This window comes from Dermacentor variabilis, unplaced genomic scaffold (assembly GCF_050947875.1).
Source record: "Dermacentor variabilis isolate Ectoservices unplaced genomic scaffold, ASM5094787v1 scaffold_13, whole genome shotgun sequence".
Lineage (NCBI taxonomy): Eukaryota > Metazoa > Arthropoda > Arachnida > Ixodida > Ixodidae > Dermacentor > Dermacentor variabilis.
In genome coordinates, this window is record NW_027460291.1 from 19,207,407 (window position 1) to 19,220,175 (window position 12,769).

At 46.5% G+C, this 12,769-nt stretch overlaps 1 protein-coding gene across 2 annotated transcripts in view; it reads left to right on the top strand.

Moving 5' to 3' along the window:
• Mcad (Medium-chain acyl-CoA dehydrogenase) overlaps positions 1 to 12,769 on the top strand; it is a 192,333-nt gene that overhangs the window by 178,681 nt on the left and 883 nt on the right. For both annotated transcript variants that reach the window (XM_075677417.1, XM_075677416.1), the window contains exon 12: positions 386 to 634. In XM_075677417.1, the coding sequence (XP_075533532.1) occupies positions 386 to 634 (249 nt within the window). The remainder of the gene's footprint in view (positions 1 to 385; positions 635 to 12,769) is intronic.

Sequence of the window (12,769 nt, forward strand, 5' to 3'; positions counted from 1 at the left end):
CGAGCAAATGGAGGGGGTCAAGGTAAAATCTGCTTGTTGGCAGCCTGAGTGGTCCCCCTTCACATATTGGTGGACCAGGGGCAGAGAACCCTTACAGATATGCACTATGCAGCGAAAGGTGGTAAGGCATGAGGGGAAGACTCGCCCTAGTTGGGAGCTTCTGCTGCGAAGAAGGGCAGCTCACCTCCTCGTACCATCTTAAAACCTTTCAAAAAAAGTTGTTGCAGTCGAACGTTCCCTGGGTGGCAACTTGCAGTGCATAACAGAGTTGTGATGAGTTAAAGACGCATGTCTGGTGTGAATAGCCCGAAGTTCTTCCTGTGCTCCTTCTATCTGTCAGTTATGAAAATGGGCCAAGCAGGTCTTGTAACGATGCCTCTTGCAGCACCAAGCGGTACAGTTCATGCTGGCCGACATGGCCATGGGTGTGGAGGTGTCGCGCCTGGCTTGGATGCGGGCTGCCTTTGAGTCGGACCAGGGCCGTCGCAGCAGTTACTATGCGTCTATTGCCAAGGCGCTGGCTTCGGACGTCGCCAACAAGTGTGCTACGGATGCCGTGCAAATCTTTGGGGGCAACGGCTTCAACTCTGAGTACCCCGTTGAGAAGCTCATGCGTGATGCAAAAATTTACCAGGTAAGTAAGTCGTCCAGGCTTCTGTGGTGTTTGCCTAGTGCTTTCATTGCTAACTTGCACAAGCAGCACCCTTCCCATAAAGTTGCGTTTGGTAAGCACTGCACGAGCGCTTCTTTGTCACACAAGATGGACAACAATCTATGTCTGCTCGGTCATATCAATTGAAATCTTTACAGCAGCACATTAGGTTTTTTGCATGCCCACTTTATTGGTTGAGGTGGTTTCTTTTTGGGATGATATGTACGAGTGACTGAAATAATCTTTAAGTCTGCAAATTACATAAGGGAGATACCTTTTTTGTGCCACTCAACATCATGTAAGCTGTGCTTATTCTTCTATTCTTGTGCACCATCACTTCTTGTTCATGCAGTAGACTTGTATTTATTGGAAGTTATTAGTTAATTAGATCTTCTGGTTCCCTGGTTGTGGGTAAATTAGATCTTTCGAAGTTCCAGCCTAAGTCCATTAGCTTACAACATGCTAAATTTTTTTATGTTGTGAACTGCCTTTTACGCCACGGTTGATGATACGAACAATCGAGCCACCACGTGATCCCCTGCGTAGCCAGCAAGGAGGTTCTGATGGGTCAGTAGTCCCAGGCACTGGTCAGGCTGGCCGTGCCGCCGGTCACTTTCCTATTGCCACGGTGACCTATGTCACTTCACCTTGGCTCCTCCCCTTTCCCCTAAAAAAACATTTTGCTTGGTGCAGTATCATGCAACTGTTGGTTGGTTTCAAACACCTGGCAACTTTATTAGGAGCCGGCAATTGCACACGACCCAGTCTTGCTGCGTCAGCTAGATCGGCGACATTCGCTTCCATGGGTAGCATTATCTCTGTATTCCACACCTTCTGTCGTCTTCAACGCCTGATGACAATTAGAAACTTTTCGACCTTCATATTACACTGTATCAAGTAGCTTGGCCACCGCAAAGAAAACAGATTGCCTTGCGCAAATCATGTTCTTATTACCATCAGGCAGCAGTTGGGATGCAGCAACGAGAAAGAAACTCGAGGTAACGAGGCAGAGCTTGAAATGTCAGCTCTGGAACACGCGAAGTGCATAGCTGACCAAAATGTGTGCAAAGCAAGTGTGCCAGTGATTAAAGTTCATGCTAGCCAATACTCCTTGCACACCACGTAACTGCCATGATGAATCACAATGCTAGTTCTCCCTTTTCATGCTCGCGTTTGTTACTTTAATTTCTGCATGGAGAAGTACAGTGCTGTGGCCATTTAATCTAGGATCTCTTGTGTTTACGGTGATACAAAATGGTGGTGCTGTGTCAAGGACAAGCCGTGCTCGCATGCTTTCGAAGACACTGAAAAAGTGCAATTTCTCTAATTCTGCAGCGTATTTCTCCCAAATATTTTGCCATGAGAGGAAGGAAGGTCTTGCGATTGTGGGGAAAAAATTAAAAAAGAATCACAGGCTCATGATTGCTGAAATTTTGAGCAATCATTAGCGGAAATATTGCCATGTCTCCTCTTAATTTCCCAGTTTCTTTTACATCTTTAGGGGATACAAATTTCAGGTGATGTGAACTTTTACATTATCCCGAGGTATTTGTATTATTGAGATTCTGCTGTAGGGACCAGAAGCTGAAAGCACTGCGACTAGTGCTTTGATGGTCGAGACATTTTGCACAGGTGACTTAAGACGATGATAAACAAGAGGCGTTTTTTTTTCTTTATTCATTGCATTAGTCCAGCGGATTTAACATCATCTTTGAAAGAAAACAAAAATACACTATGGCTCCAAACTACAGTACACTCTTAAAAAAGCTTGCACCCCTTGGAGTGTATCTTGTCCCAAAAAATAATCATCATCTATCTCGCCCGCATTTCCTTTTTAATGCTGCAAGCACAGTACTTCCAGGTCACGAACGACATTCGCATTATCAGCGTGACGTAGCATTCTCAAGAGGAAAATAGTGAGCACAGAGTTTTCAGAAAAGGAAACAAGCAAGGGAGATGGCTGAATGTTGTGGGACAAGATAAACCCCAAAGGGTGCAAACTTTTTTAAGAGTGTAGAACCTTGTTCGTACATTTTGGGAAAAAGTGCCAGCAAAAATGTACTAACAGGGTCAGCTGAAGTCACTAAAATTTTGTCAGACTGTACTGTAACTGGCACAATGTAATGCGAAGTGTCGTGTGAGTCATTGCAGTACACCGTGCCGAGCTGGTGGGGCTCGAGGGGCCTGAGGCGAACATTGTCCATGTTGGGGCTTCCGTAAGTTTACATTTGTGCTGCTTGAATTCGACCTGGGCCAGCAGCTCCTTCGGGAGGGGTGTTTTGGCAAGAATTTTTTACATGCCCACTTGACGGAATTGTTGCGGCACGAGATGCCGGCACATGCGTGGAGCTGGTGAGGTTTGAGGGGCCTGAGACGCACTGTGTTGTTTTCTTATTGCGTATTGTTTTAGACGCCATCCAGAAACGTGCCGGAATATGATGCTGCCAGAGTGAACGTTTGGGTTGTCGCCCATTACAGCCGTTTAGTACGCTTCCAACGGCATTATGCCACACATGCTGTGAAGCAGATAGATGAAAACATTTATCACAGTAGGGTTGGCGGTGATAGCTGCAACTATCGGCGAGGAGTTTTGTGGGTAGGAAACCGAGCGCATGCTGGCAGGACGTGGGCGTGCGAGTACTGCGGGGAAGCTGCCATGGCGGCACGCCTCGATAGTGCGTGCCTTGCCCGCCCCTATTCTTGTTCAGTAGTTTAGTGATGTCGTGAATGTTGGTACCGAAATATTCCATCTCTGGGAACATATTAACCAATAAAAAGAAGCATAACTGTATTAGGTAACATTTTGTGTTCTCACTTCTGAATGTTAGCGCCAGTAAATTGTATTAAATGGGATCGTAGCAACAAGGTTCCACTGTGACTTACAATAAGGAAGGTGGCTGCGCTATGGTAGTCGTGCTGCCTACACTTCGAGCCCTCCGAGCTGGCATCTGTCGCTGTGGTCGCTCCACTGCTAAAACAAGATTCCATTTCTTTCACAGTGTTTTCATGCATAGTTTCTTGTTCTTGTGAAAATGTGAAAAAATACAAGTATATTAGTCATGCCAGAACGCTTAGTTTTATGCATACAAAACATGCACCATTCTATAAGATGCACCAGTGCAAATTTTGGAAAAAGACTGCATTTTATACACCGGAAAGTACGGCACTTGGTGTACGTGAACAAGTAGAATCTCTGTAATAGGACTTTCACGGGGTCACGTAAAATGTTCACATCACCCAAAATTCGTATCACCAAAAGACACATGAAGCCAGTAAATTTAAATGCCAGCAAATGTGTGGCGTTCGATACAGTCGAACCCGGATATATCGAACCCGGATATATCGAACCCGTATATTTCGAATTATTGGCTATATCGCACACACAGATTACCCCCTTGAAAATGCTATGTAAAAGTATAGGACAATTGCGTAGTATATCGAATTCCATTTTCGTCAGACATTCTATATATCGAACGCCGCGTCCCGCCCCTGGAAGGTGTGCTTTTCCCAAAGACATTCGTGTCCGGTCCTCAGGGGAAAACATTTCTGCAGAGTCAGTCAGCCAGCTCCTCCTCTGCGCATGCGCGGCCGTCGCCTAGCGACGGAGACGCAGAGCCTTTCCCCCGTTCTTGCGCCCCACCGGCGCGAGCTCTCTCGCTCCTCCTCTACTGCCGGCGTGTGCATTGGGCAAGGGCATTGGAGCTCAGAGAAGAGAGTGCGCGGCATGGAGACGCAGCGACATTTCCAAGCCACGCTTCTTGGGAAGAGGGAGAGAGAGAGTGAGGGGTCGGCACGGTCGCTCGTGGGCCAGGGGAGACAAGAGAGCCAGAGAGGGCTCAAAAAACGAACACAGCGCCTTCGACGGCATATTCCGCCGATCTTTTTCCCCGCTCTCTTCTTTCTTTTCCCTTTGTCGTTCCTTCGCAGCCCCGTTGACTGCCGCTCGAACAGGCTTCGCTCGGACTGCTCCATCTGCGCATTGCACGTTTTGTTGTGCGTACCTCTGTTTCAACGTGCCGTGTGTAGCGTGTGTGATTGCGGTCATCTGGTGAGCTATGGCATCCGCGGACATAAAAAAAGAGGAAGAATCTGGACTTTGCAAGAAAGCTTGAAGTAATCCGGCCTGTCGAGAATGGAGAAAAGAAGTCCTCCGTGGCAGACGCATTTGGCATTCCGCATAGTATTTTAAGTATGTTGTTAAAAAACAAGCAGGACATCAAGCTTAAAGCAGGTGAGGAAAGTCACTCAGGAGCGTGTCGTGTGCGCCCTGCTGCTTTTGACAAAGTGGAGAAGGCACTCTATACGTGGTTTCTTGAATTCCGAGCGAAAAATATTCCCGTGGATGGCCCGATGTTAATCGAAAAGGCCAAATGGTTTGCTACGGCTCTTGGCGAAGATAAATTTTGTGGGGGCACTGGATGGCTGCAACGGTTTAAAAACCGCCACGGCATTATAGGAAAGGCCATTTCAGGCGAAAGTGGGGCTGTCAGCAGCCAGGAGATGCAGCAGTGGCTTTCTGAGTAGTGGCCGAAGATCACTGAGAAGTTTCCGCCTGCAGAAATCTTCAATGCAGACGAAACTGGTCTCTTTTGGCAAATGTTGCCGAATAAGACACTCTCTCTTCGTGGAACCTCGTGCCACAGCGGTAAAATGAGCAAAGTGCGTGTGTCGGTGCTGCTTGCAGCCAACATGGACGGCTCGTGCAAGCTACGGCCATTCGTGATCGGGAAGAGCAAGTCACCGCGCTGCTTCAAGAACTGTAAACAGCTTCCCGTCCGCTACGGCTGTAATAGGAAGGCCTGGATGACACGGAAACTTTTTGTTGAATGGCTGCAGGCTTGGGACGCTGAGTTGGGCAAGTTGGGCCTCCGAGTTTGCCTTCTGGTAGACAACTGTTCGGCCCATCAAACGACTTGCAAGCTGCAGCACATCGAATTGAAGTTTCTCCCGCCGAACACCACAGCGAGACTGCAGCCCCTCGACCAGGGTATCATAAAGGCATTCAAGGTAGGCTATCGGAAGCGACTTATTCAACGGCTCCTCATAAACCTCCGCATGGGAACCGATATCAAGATTGACCTGCACGGCGCGATCCAGATGATTACCGGCGCTTGGGGCGACGTGAAGCAAGCCACAGTAGCCAACTTTTTCGGCAAGGCAGGCCTTGAAGTGGCCGGAGATGAATGTCCGGAAGCTTTAGGCGACGATGAGTGCTTGGAGGACGCGTTCCGCGACTTGTCCAATTTTGCCGGCACCGTCGCGTCCGAAGTTACTGTTGATGACTTCATTAACGCTGACAGCGAAGTTCAAGCAGTAGCCGACCTCACTGATGAGACATTGTGGCCGGAATAGCTGGCGTTCAAGACGACGATTCCAGCGACGATGAGGGCAACTGTGTGTTCGAAGAAACGCGTCCGTGCACAGCCACTGAACTGGCGTCAGCGTTCAGCCTGATTCGGCGCTGTTGCGCCGAAATGGAAGGCACTGGGCTCTCGCACCTGGACAGTCTCGAGAAGATTGAGACTAGTGTTTTAAACTTCATTTCCCAGAGGAAAAAGCAGCCCAAAATTAGTGATTTTTTTTTCCGTGAAATAAAGCGCTTTCATATTGTGTGCACATACTGTGTGATTCGCAGCTGTTCCAATCGGTAAGCCACAATTTTTTATGATCGCGAGTGCTTTTTTGGCCTATATCTGTATATCGAATTTTCGCTATATCGAACAATTTTCCGATCCCTGTCGAATTCGATATATCCGGGTGGCTGTATATCGAGGGCCCTATAACGTAAAACTATTCCATTATGTTTCTATTCCAATCTCCTGATGTCAAATTTGCGTAACCACCGACGCAAGCACCAGGCGGTCACCCACAGGGTTGTCTGTACAGACCAATTAAACACTTTCCTCGTTCATAGGAGGTCACTTTTGTTTGCTTGAAAAACGAATAACATTGCCTACACTGAGCGGCTTGTCGTATCTAATTGGCTGACAAGAGGCGAGGAGAACGCTCAAGTGGAGAGGGATTCGATGGGGCAGAGCCAGTGCACTGAAAATCGATAACCGGATTAAGAGCGTGGTGCCGGCGTCTGCGATTGGTCGGCTTTCCCTTACTTAGCTTGTGGTGGCTGGTCGAAAATCGCAGCGGCATGCAACGGAAGCTTAAGAGTGACGATAAAACTGACCCTCAGCAAAGAAGAGTTGGCAGAATGAGGTGGTAAACGTGCCGAAAGTGCTCGAAAACGTTACATGGCCACGCAAGAAGTTTTATTGTACGCAAATACACCCATGCTCTCCGGCAGGTGCGAGTAGCCAGCATCTCAGAGCGATCGGTGGCAGCTATCTTTTATTCCTTTCGGAATGGGGCAGCCTGTGGCTATTCCGAAGAAAATTCAGTTTTGTTTGGCATATTAATGCATTTTTATCGCGTACACGTCACTTTGACGCGGTGAGTTTGTGCGGTTTTGTGACGTCGCGTGTCAGGCAGGTGAAGTGGGTGCAGCCCGAAAACTTTTAACAATAGCCGAGGGCTAATGGCGAAAAGGGGTCAGATCAGAAATAACTGTTTTTTTTTTATGTGAAATCATGCATAATCAGTATGTACACATCATATCAGATGGAAAGCTATCGCGGTTTTCGTGACGTCACGTGACAGACAGGTGAAGTGGGGGTGGTCGAAAAAAGTTTTTGACCAACTGTGGAGGGCTGATAGCAGAATTGGAATAGAAAAGTTTGGAATAGTTTTACGTTATAGTGCCCTGAATGTCCAACGAAAATGGAATTCGATATACTACGCAATTGTCCTATACTTTTACATAGTATTTTCAAGGGGGTAATCTGTGTAATCGATATAGCCAATAATTCGAAATATGCGGGTTCGATATATCCGGGTTCGACTGTACATTCCGACGAATTTTTTTATGGCTGAATTAATCATTTAGTATCTCTGTTTGAGCCTTGTTTTTCTTTTAGTCGCCCAAAACTAAAACTGGGCCCACATGCTTTCACGAACATTGTCAAATGTCCCAGCTCGCCTCAGAGAGTTGAGGGTTTGCAGTGTGTTGAAAGTCCCCTTTCATCACTGCTATCCTGTTGTCATCATCGCTACTGAAAGGTTCAGGATGCAGTGTATACACTTCAGCAACAAAATTTCTTAATTTGTGCACAGCACACAGGTTACAAGGTTCTCGTCAGCGGGTCAGTTAGTGCCAAGCTTATCCCAATCATCAATGCTTTCTTCTGGCTCTTGTGGGGTGACCACTGCATATTAAAAAACACCATATTTTCTGAAACAATCGTCAATCATTGTCAGGTCAGCATGACATGGTCCCAGGCCATTGCAATTAAATGCAAGGTGTCCAGAACACTTATTTATTTGTTGGTTATTATTGCAAGATCAATTGTATGGACACTCCAGGTGCATTCCTACCATTGTTGTCAGCGTTGTGGTGACGTTCCGTATGATGTCCAAGGGCGATAACATCGCCACCAAGCACCGTGGGCTTTATGTGCGTGTGCAAGGGTGAGCTGATGATGGTGGCTCATTCTTGCTAGGGATCAAAGCAGGGAGGAAGTGCACCGTCACGCTTTAGTGGCTGCTGTGGCTGCGCAGGCCCCATGTTGAATGCGAACTGCGATGAGTAGATTTTCTAGTTTTATGGAGGGCTCAAAGTTTCGTGTGCACTTTGTTCTCGATGCTTAGTTCGCGTTGAAGCGAGCAGCTACACGAAGGTCAATTTGCTTGCTGCTGCCACCGCGCTTCCTCACTCCAGCATTTTGACAGCGAGTTTCCATGGTCATAGAGTGAGATGTTTTCATGTTTGCTTGTGCGTGCATGACACCATGCTTGTTAGTTTCATTACTAAGCGTATGTTTGCAAATTTATATGGCCGATAAAACTACTGTCCTTACTTTGTATAGTTGTTTACTGATTTGCTATCGCAATTGATGCTTCGCCTTTTGGGAGGAACTGCGACTTTTTTTTTGTCCTTGTGCTCAGTTTTTGCCTCAAGGCTAGAAACCAAAAGTCCTTTTAAATGATGTTGGCACTTTTTATTATGCCAGCATCTAATGGCTTTAGCAGCATGTGTAATTTCCAGGAAGAAAAGCCAGTTTGATACTTTGAAGCATCGCTAGCAAGCAGAAGTATTGTCCTGTTCTTGTAAGTCAGCAACCCCATGAAAAGGGCTCATGTCATCCATGCTTTCTTCCTTGTTTGTACAAGGCAAACCACTAGCCAGCTTTAAGCATCAAGGCCTTTGGTATCCTCTAACAATGATAAGTTGAATTCTTTCAGAACCATCAGCATCACAATAGAACAAAACTGTTATGCCAGGAATGACAGCATTCAGATGACACAGTGGCTTTTCAGAGCAGCATTTGTCAACCAGTTCTGCCTTCATAGCGCACACATGTTCACATACATTTAGGTGGTCTTGTGTTGTTTAAAATGGCCCTAAGACTGCCTCTGTAATTTTTAACACATCTTAAATACACACATAGCGCCTTGTTTCTGCAGCCGTCCCTTGCCAGCAGAGGGTGCCGACATGATATTCAGTACTGGCACAGTACGTCTGCATGCTTCCTAGAGGAGCACAGCGCCTGTAGGGAGGGAGAAACTGCTCACGAGGCTGCTAGGTTTAGGAGTTGTGAGCTCCTGTACCGCGGGGCTTTGCCATCATCATCATCATCAGCCTGGTTAAGCCCACTGCAGGGCAAAGGCCTCTCCCATACTTCTCCAACTACCCCGGTCATGTACTAATTGTGGCCATGTTGTCCCTGCAAACTTTTAAATCTCATCCGCCCACCTAACTTTCTGCCGCCCTCTGCTACGCTTCCCTTCCCTTGGAATCCATTCCGTAACTCTCAGTGACCATCGGTTATCTTCCCTCCTCATTACGTGTCCTGCCCATGCCCATTTCTTTTTCTTGATTTCAACTAAGATATCACTAACTCGCGTTTGTTCCCTTACCCAATCTGCTCTTTTCTTATCCCTTAACGTTACACCTATCATTCTTATTTCCATAGCTCGTTGCGTCGTCCTCAATTTAAGTAGAACCCTTTTCGTAAGCCTCCACGTTTCCCCCCCGTACGTGAGTACTGGTAAGACACAGCTGTTATAAACTTTTCTCTTGAGGGATAATGGCAACCTGCTGTTCATGATCTGAGAATGCCTGCCGAACGCACCCCAGCCCATTCTTATTCTTCTGATTATTTCAGTCTCATGATCCGGATCCGCAGTCACTACCTGTCCTAAGTAGATGTATTCCCTTACCACTTCCAATGCCTCACTACCTATCGTAAACTGCTGTTCTCTTCCGAGACTGTTAAACATTACTTTAGTTTTCTGCAGATTAATTTTTAGACCCACCCTTCAGCTTTGCCTCTCCATGTCAGTCAGCATGCATTGCAGTTGGTCCCCTGAGTTACTAAGCAAGGCAATATCATCAGCGAATCGCAAGTTATTAAGGTATTCTCCATTAACATTTATCCCCAATTCTTCCCAATCCAGGTCTCTGAATACCTCCTGTAAACAGGCAGTGAATAGCATTGGACAGATCGTATCTCTCTGCCTGACGCCTTTCTTTATTGGGATTCTGTTGCTTTCTTTATGGAGGACTACGGTGGCTGTGGAGCCGCTATAGATATCTTTCACCTCTCTGAATACCTCCTGTAAACAGGCAGTGAATAGCATTGGACAGATCGTATCTCTCTGCCTGACGCCTTTCTTTATTGGGATTCTGTTGCTTTCTTTATGGAGGACTACGGTGGCTGTGGAGCCGCTATAGATATCTTTCAGTATTTTTACATACGGCTCGTCTACACCCTGATTCCGCAATGCCTCCATGACTGCAGAGGTTTCAACTGAATCAAACGCTTTCTCGTAATCAATGAAAGCTATATATAAGGGTTGGTTATATTCCGCACATTATCACCTGATTGATAGCGTGAATATGGTCTATTGTTGAGTAGCCTTTACGGAATCCTGCCTGGTCCTTTGGTTGAGAGAAGTCTAAGGTGTTCCTGATTCTATTTGCAATTACCTTAGTAAATACTTTGTAGGCAACGGACAGTAAGGTGATCGGTCTATAATTTTTCAAGTCTTTGGCGTCCCCTTTCTTATGGATTAGGATTATGTTAGCGTTTTTCCAAGATTCCGGTACACTCGAAGTCATGAGGCACTGCGTATACAGGGTGGCCAGTTTCTCTAGAACAACCTGCCCACCATCCTTCAACAAATCTGCTGTTACCTGATCCTCCCCAGCTGCCGTTCCCCTTTGCATAGCTCCCAAGGCTTTGTTTACTTCTTCCGGCGTTACCTGTGGGATTTCGAATTCCTCTAGACTATTCTCTCTTCCATTATCGTCGTGGGTGCCACTGATACTGTATAAATCTCTATAGAACTCCTCAGCCACCTGAACTAGCTCATCCATATTAGTAATGATATTGCCGGCTTTGTCTCTTAACGCATACATCTGATTCTTGCCAATTCCTAATTTCTTCTTCACTGCTTTTAGGCTTCCTCCGTTCCTGAGAGCATGTTCAATTCTATCCATATTATACTTCCTTATGTCAGCTGTCTTACGCTTGTTGATTAACTTAGAAATTTCTGCCAGTTCTATTCTAGCTGTAGTGTTAGAGGCTTTCATACATTGGCGTTTCTTGATCAGATCTTTCGTCTCCTGCGATAGCTTACTGGTATCCTGTCTAACGGAGTTACCACTGAGTTCTCTTGCACACTCCTTAATGATGCCAATAAGATTGTCGTTCATTGCTTCAACACTAAGGTCCTCTTCCTGTTCTGTAGCTTGATCCGGAATTCCTCTATTTTCCCTCTTACCGCTAACTCATTAATCGGCTTCTTATGTACCAGTTTCTTCCGTTCCCTCCTCAGGTCTAGGCTAATTCGAGTTCTTACCATCCTGTGGTCACTGCAGCGCACCTTGCCGAGCACGTCCACATCTTGTATGATGCCAGGGTTAGCGCAGAGTATGAAGTCTATTTCATTTCTAGTCTCACCGTTCGGGCTCCTCCACGTCCACTTTCGGCTATCCCGCTTGCGGAAGAAGGTATTCATTATCCTCATATTATTCTGTTCCGCAAACTCTACTAATAACTCTCCCCTGCTATTCCTAGTGCCCATGCCATATTCCCCCACTGACTTGTCTCCAACCTGCTTCTTGCCTACCTTGGCATTGAAGTCACCCATCAGTATAGTGTATTTTGTTTTGACTTTACCCATCGCCGATTCCACGTCTTCGTAGAAGCTTTCGACTTCCTGGTCATCATGACTGGATGTAGGGGCGTAGACCTGTACAACCTTCGTTTTGTACCTCTTATTAAGTTTCACAACAAGACCTGCCACCCTTTCGTTAATGCTATAGAATTCCTGTATGTTACCAGCTATACTCCTATTAATCAGGAATCCGACTCCTAGTTCTCGTCTCTCCGCTAAGCCCCGGTAGCACAGGACGTGCCCGCTTTTTAGCACTGTATACGCTTCTTTTGGCCTCCTAACTTCACTGAGCCCTATTATATCCCATGTACTGCCCTCTAATTCCTCCAATAGCACTGCTAGACTCGCCTCACTAGATAACGTTCTAGCGTTAAACGTTGCCAGGTTCATATTCCAACGGCGGCCTGTCCGGGCTTTGCCAACTGTGATGATAGGCAGCTCTAAGAGGGAGAGGTAGCCAAAGCATGTCAGACGTTTTTATGTTTTATTTAGCCAATACTGCCTGTAGGCAGTCAAGCAGGATCGGTACAATCTATAAGTATTGCTATGAATGTAACGAGAAAACAAGAAAATGGGGGTAGCCGATGTTGCATTAAAAGAAAGAAAAAAAAAAGGGAGCTGGCAAGCCATGTAATGCCTAGGGCAGATAACCGGCGGACCATTAGAGTTGCAGAATGGGCACCAAGAGAAGGGAAGCAATCGAGGACGGCAGAAAATTGGGTGGGGTGATGAATGAGCAAATTTGCAGGCACAAGTTGGAATCGGCTGGTGCAAGGCAGGGGTAATAGTTGATGTCCAAAACCTCAAGTTCGTGACATGTTTCCGGCTCTCGTAATCGCTTCTGCCGCATGCAGCCAGCAAAAGCATGGCCTGTGAGAGATGCGC